We start from the raw sequence: 6,379 nt of genomic DNA, 5'->3' as shown, positions 1-6,379 counted from the left end.
CACTAGGCCTTTGTTCTCAGCCGGCTCTCTCTGAGGACGGGACTAGGACCCGGGGTGGGGTGGGGGGGCAGACTTGGGATAGAGTGCTCCCACTGCTGGGTGTGCTCCTGAAATCAGCAAGGGGAGGGAGCAGAAGAGGAGACAGAGTCCCACATGTGGGCCCAGCGTCCACTGGGGGAGCCCTCCTCCCCCAGGCACAGGAGCCTCACCTGGCCCCAAGAGGCTGAGTGCTGCAGCTTGCCATTGGTCCCTGTAGCTGGTAAACACCTTCCAGCACCCAACGGGCAGCCTCCATGTGCCCTGGGGAGCTGGGGCGGGACTAGGAGGGGCGGGGCCGTAACAGGAGGGGGCAGCTGGTGGAAGGTTTCGGGTAGAGGGCATTGATCTGACCCCATGCAGGCTTCTGTTCAGACTTTATTCCAGGGCCCTCATGAGCCTTTTGGGGTCCCTGTGGCCCAGCCCATGCCCTTTCTTGCATACTCCTCCAGTGCAAGCTTGATGTGTGCAAGGGCCCAGGCACTGGGGCAGCCCTGTGGGTGGGGGATGGCCTGGGTCCCCCAAACCCCACTCTGCACCCTTCCGTCCTCCTCAGGCCTGAGGCAGTCCATGGGAAAGGAATGAGGCATCCAACCCCAGCTGTAAAGTGCGGTGCCCACTTCAAGGCTGGCATCCACTGTTCAGGCAGTTGGGATCAGGGGGACCCTGAGTCCGTGGTACCCTCAGAAGTGGGACCTACCCTCAGAATCGGGTGTCCAGGAAGGAGGTGGAGCTTCTGTGGGACCTGGCGGGGCTCTCGATAGGGGGGCCCCTGGACCGGGTCAGCAGCCCGTGGAAAGTCTTGCCTCGGGTCTGGGGCTTGCGCCGGGGCGGCCGGGGCTCCTCTGGGGGCTGTACCACGATGCGAGGCACCTCGGGCCGGGGGTTCCCCTGGGTTCCTGCCAGCTGCTGGGCCTCAAAGATGGCTGGGGCCCCCGGCAGGCGGGCCTGTGGCCTCGGGGGTGGCTCGGATGCTGATGCGGGCAGCTGGGCCAGCTGGGCCTTGATCTCCCGCTGCAGGTCCTGTTCGGACAGGGCCACGCCATGCACCTGCGGGGAGCAGTTGATACTGAGCCTGGGGGAGGGCAGGAAATGATGAGATCCCCGCAGGGCAGGCAGCACACAGCCCCAGGAAGTGGCTGAGGGCTGAGGGCCTGACAGACAAAGAGGCAGACTAAAAGGCACTTGAGGCCTGGGGTTTCCACCTTCTCTGCTGCTCAGAGGACAAGAATGGAGCCCCGTGCTTACTGTGACTACTCCTCCAGGCCTGTTTCCCCAGCTGTGCAGGGGGCTGCTGGGCCACTGCAGGGGGCGCGCAAGGGGCACCCACCTGGGGCATGAAGACCTCTTCTTGCAACTGGGCAGGGGGGATGGATCGAAGGGCGCCGAGCGTCTCCAGGAGCCCCGGGCAGGCCAGGCGCTGTTCAGTGGTGCCCAGCGCCAGGCGTACCAGGGTCAGCCCCACGCGGAACAGCACCTTCACACCTGCAGGCCAGTGGGGCTCGCTCAGTGCGGGGCCGGCTCTCAGCCCGGGCCCGAACCTGTCCTCGGCCAGACTCCTTCCACCCTCCTGCAGCTCTGCTGCCTGGACTGAGCAGGTCGGCCATCCAGGGACACCAGCCAGCGGGTCCCAGCAGCCACTGATGCTCATGGGCAGCACAGCCTGCCAGGAGCCAAGGGCTACTGACAGCCTCACACGGGCTTTCTCATTCTGGGCCTCAGCTCCGTGCCCCATCCAGTGAAGGGCTGGGTGGTAACAAGACAGCCTTTCTAGCTCAGATCTGTGAGCTTCTGATTCTAGAAAGATTCAAGCCAGAACTCCTCACCCCTAAGCTAAGAGCACATGCAGGCACGCACACGCACGTGACTTTGGCCTGCTCCTGGAGCCTCAGGGCCCCTCCCTGGCAGCCTCGGGTCTGCTGAGAAAGGCAGTCGGGGGACCAGTGAGGCCTGGTGACCACTGTGCCGTGTGAAGAGACAACAGGACTACTAAGGTCGTCACCGTTATCAACGGGCAAGGGCACCTCCACGGGGCCCTGCCTGTGCCACCCTCGAGGCCCGAGTGCAGGGGAGGACAAGCAGACAGTGACTTGGACGTCCGTGGTTAGAATGCTAACCCACTCTGAAGCCAACTGGGCATACAGCGGGTGCTCAGTAGATGTACTGGTGGATTTCTACCACGCAACCGCTGGACAACCCGCATAGAACAGAAAGCAGCTGTGCCACTGATGGGGGTACCAGGCAGGGCCCCAGAGATCCAGAGTCCAGCTCAGCTTTGCCCCGACTGCCCCCCGCTCTTGGCCTGGCACCTCTCCCCATGCCCGCACCCCTCAAGTCATCCGTGGCTGGGACCCTGCGGATAGGGCCCTGCCTGCCTCTCCTTCTCCACCCGGCTCCACGTATCTGCCTCTTTCAAGGAGTGGCCGCCAGCGTATTTAAACAGCCCTCTCCTGCCATTCCCCTACACTCTGGTATGTCCTTTGTTTTATTTTCTTCATGGAACTTAAGACAATCTATAAATATCTTGTTAATTTGGTACCACCGCCTCCCATCCCCACCCCCACCAGAATGTAGGTCTCACTTACTCAAGTGGCCTTGGCTCCCAGAGGCGTGCCTGGCCTCTGAGGGCTCGCAATGAGGGCCCAGGGGCTCCATCTGCTGTGCCCCCACAGTGCCCAGTCCCCGAGCTGTGCCACTGCTGTGGTCTCTCCAGCTCCTGCCCCATCGACCTTGGGGAAGCCTCCCTGACTCCAGCCCTCCCCCCACGTGGATGCTGTGCCCTCCCTGTGGTGATCTCACTGATTGTGGCAGGGGCTGCTGTTCCTCCCACTGGTGATACATGGCTAACAGCGACTACCCTCAGCACACCCCAGCACCCAGGCCCCAGATCAGGGTCGGCAGTGGCGGTGGGGCAGAGCGAAGCTGGCACCTCCACCTTCCGTGCCCACCAGGCACCCCCTCCTGCCCCCGCCCACCTGGTCGGCCCCTCACTCACCCTCGCTAAGAAAAGCGTCCCAGACACGCAGCACCGTTGGGAAGGGCAGGGAGCGGGCGAAGAGGCACAGGAACCACTCGGGCAGGTAGAGCAGGGGCCCGACGCCCACCTTCTGCAGATGCTTGTGCACGCGAGGGAGCAGCCGTCGCAGCAGGGCCGTGAACACCTCAGCGTCCAGCCGCACAGCCTCCTGCGGCCACGCCCATCAGCACCGGCGGCTGGCGTCCCCAGGCGCCCACTCCCCCCCAGCCCTCCCCCCCGTCCCTGCCTCTCACCATGTGGGGCCCGTAGTAGCCAGGAAGGTAAACCTCGCAGATCTGGACCAGGCACCAGAAGGCCTCCTGGGGGTGGGCACAGGCCTTGAGTGCCTGCCGCAGAGGGGACCGCAGGGTGGGGGAAGGGGGGCAACAGGGGAGGGCCTAGACAACATCTGGGGTGACTCTAGAGCCAGGAGCCTGGTCTCAGTGCTGCCAGTGGGGTTGGGGCAGGGGGTGGGTCTTACCTAAAAGCTTCCCGTTGCCTAGAAAGAGGCCTACCAAGGGGTGTAGGGGTCGGCAATCACAGGGCTCAGAGGGCTGAATTTGAGGGTCGCAGGGTGGGGGCTCACTGGTCAAGGCAGTGGAGGTCCAAAAGTTCAAGTCTTGGGTTCTTGGGGTCATTGGGGTCAGGGATCATGGTCACAGGGTTCAGAATCAGGGGTCATAAGGACAAGGTGATACCATCCAGACTTTTAGATCATTGGGCCAAAGGTCAGGGGTCAGGGTTCGATGTTCCTGGAATCAAGGTCATTGGGCTTGACGGTTACTGAGATTGGCAGGCATGAGGCCCTGGCTCACTAGGACAGGTTTGCGCGGGACTTGAGGATCCTAGGTCCCGGAGGCCAGGGCTCCAGAGGATGGGAGGGCGGTCACGGTCCAGGGCACAGGATGCCTTGGTCCTTAGGTCCCTAGCGTTGGGGGTCCAGGATCTCAGGTAACTGAAGTCAGAGTTCCTGGGGGTGGGCGTCCGGGTCTGGGGCCCCTGCAGCAGGGCTGTGGGCACTCACCTCCGGGGGCAGGTGCATGAGCAGCACGGCGGCCACAGGGCCCTGGGCCTGGCAGTAGCCCTGCTCCGGCCGGTACAGGGTGTAGGCCTTCAGGACCTGCAGGAGGCCCTGCTGCCTGTGCCAGAAGACCCCATCAGGGCCAGTCCTCCGGGCATCCCTCCCGCACCCTCTGGCAAGCCCTGCCCAGGCCTTGGCCCCTCAGGGGCCTTGCTGGGTCCTCTGAGATGCAAAGACATAAACCCAGGGTCGGGGACTCGGCCAAAGCACCTGGGGGTTTGGGGGTTAGGGGTCCCTGGGCATCCCCACCCTCGTACCCGTGACCCTGGGGCGACACAAACATCTCATGCAGAGGGAACTGGCGGTGCAGGTCCCTGCCGATGGTTTCCATCCACTGTGGGTCTCCCGGGGCCTCAGCCAGTTTCTGCATGTGGGCAAGAAGGTGGAGGTGAAGGCCCAGAGGGGTGAAGGGCTAGGGGAGGGGGCTGGGACCCCTGAGGTTCCCCTCACCTGGTAAGTGCCGGGGCTGTTCTTCTGACACACGTGAGCCCCGCACAGAAGGGGCCAGCACCGGGCCCGCAGGGCCGAGGGGATGCCTTTCCGGCACTGCATCTTCACCTGCGGGTGAGGCCAGGGCACCCTGTTAGGCCAGTTGTGCCAGATACCCCTGCCGCTCTCAGCTGGCCTCAGGCACAATCTGCCATCGGGCAAGAGTCTCGGCGAGGAGCAGGGAGTGAAGCCAGGAGGTGCTGGGACACAGGAGGCTGAATTTTGCCAGGTAAAGGGGGGGCAAGCCAAGGGGGCCCGTGTGGGGCCACTCTCCCCGCACCTTCTTGTACCGCCGAGACATGGTTTTCTCCCAGTGTGAAGTCATCTCCACCCACTTCATCTCCCGCTGGCGGATGAGGTCTGCAGGAGGGTGACCCGGCCTGGGGGCACACGGCACAAATGTCCAGACATAGGATGGCCACATCCTCGGCCTTTCCCACCACCTGGGTGAGCCCAACCCTTGGCCCTGGAGATCTCTGGGAATCTCTGGGGTGGGGAGTGACCTGTCACCCAGGAGTTGCCAGTGGTTGTCATGGGGACAGGAAAGGATGTGGCTCTGATGTGGGCGGAAGCAGGAGATACTGAAGAGGGTGTGTAGGTGTGTGTTGGGGGAGGGGCTGGTAGACTGTCCCCCGGGACGGGGACACAGACAACTCTTCGGGGAAGTTGAGTAGACAGAGCCCAAGAGCTAGAAACCAGGAGTCTTCTCTGAGCCTGATTCTGCCTCTGATGGCGGTATGACCTCCCTATCTATCTCGGATCTCGTCTTCCTGTCAGCACCTGGGGAAGGGGGGGACTGGTAGGGGAAGAAGTGTGGGTTCTATGATCTTGGGATTCCTGGGCCAGATTGAACGGAGAAGCAGGTTCAGCCCCTCTGGGAACCCTCAGAGACTGGGAGGAAGAGACACACAGGTACTCACTCCCCATAGCCCTGCTAATCTTAAGATTCCATCTAGAACCTGAGAACAGGTGATGCTAGCTGAGTCCCCAGACCCTTCCAGGACCTTCGAGGTTGGGCCTCACTCTAGAATTCAGCTCTCAGCCTCCAGCATTAGGCCCAGCACCCCGTACCCCCCTCATCCCTTCTCCACTTACCCTGGCTCTGCTGCGCTGCCCCCAATGAAGCCGTAGCGGTCAGCCTGGCGATACGGGCCGGGCCCGCTCAGCTCTGAGTCGGACCCCAAGGAGCTGGAGTCATCCTGCAGCTCACTGGGCTGCGCCAGGTCCTCGCCCAGGGCCTGGGCCATGGCGCCACCGACCCCCCGTGCGGCAGGCTGCAAGATGTGGGCACAGCCAGTGTGAGCAGGGGCTCCCGGCCAGCCGGGGCCGGGGCGCCTCTGCAGCCAGGCCTCAGCCCCAGGACCTGCCCGCCTGGTCAAAGAGGACAGGTTGCAGGGCATCGCACCATACCCCTCTGGTACCCTCTCCTCTTGTGGGGTGGGGGTGGGGCACAGGCCCAGAGGGGCAGAAAGGCCAGGCCCCCTACCGGAGACCCAGGCCCAGCCCCTGTCCCAAGGGGCCCAGCTTACCTCCCTGCTGCACCTCACCTCCTCCTCTCACTTCCTCCTCAGCCACAGCTTCAGCAACCCGCTGAGGGCCCCTCCCAAGTGCGTGGTGGGGGGGGTTACCCCTTCCTCTCCAGGGCTCTTCCGGCCTGCCCCAGTAGCCCTGGGCCATGGGCTCCTCCCACCACCCCGGTGGGCTAGGTGGGTGCAGGCCTGGGTTCTTGTGCTGGGTGTGATGCAGCCAGGGCCTGC

General features: G+C 63.7%; 1 protein-coding gene across 6 annotated transcripts; it reads right to left on the bottom strand.

The window, feature by feature from the left end:
* Positions 1-396: 396 nt before the first annotated feature.
* Positions 397-6,233, bottom strand: TBC1D10C (TBC1 domain family member 10C). Of its 6 annotated transcripts, none has more exons than XM_042238181.2 (10): positions 6,170-6,233; positions 5,718-5,896; positions 4,903-5,002; positions 4,584-4,691; positions 4,391-4,497; positions 4,077-4,191; positions 3,307-3,372; positions 3,032-3,221; positions 1,367-1,521; positions 397-1,086 (listed from the first exon to the last, which is right to left on the bottom strand). In XM_042238181.2, the coding sequence occupies exons 2-10, from the start codon at positions 5,867-5,869 to the stop codon at positions 739-741; spliced, it is 1,341 nt and encodes a 446-aa protein (XP_042094115.1). In that variant the 5' UTR covers positions 5,870-5,896; positions 6,170-6,233; the 3' UTR covers positions 397-738. The 6 variants fall into 6 exon arrangements, with proteins under 6 accessions (XP_042094115.1, XP_042094114.1, XP_027815528.1 ...); XM_042238180.1 differs by having other exon boundaries at positions 6,152-6,183; XM_027959727.2 differs by having other exon boundaries at positions 5,718-6,183.
* Positions 6,234-6,379: the final 146 nt, after the last annotated feature.

Source organism: Ovis aries, chromosome 21 (assembly GCF_016772045.2).
Source record: "Ovis aries strain OAR_USU_Benz2616 breed Rambouillet chromosome 21, ARS-UI_Ramb_v3.0, whole genome shotgun sequence".
NCBI classification, from domain to species: domain Eukaryota; kingdom Metazoa; phylum Chordata; class Mammalia; order Artiodactyla; family Bovidae; genus Ovis; species Ovis aries.
This window is presented reverse-complemented; position numbering and strand designations above follow the sequence as displayed.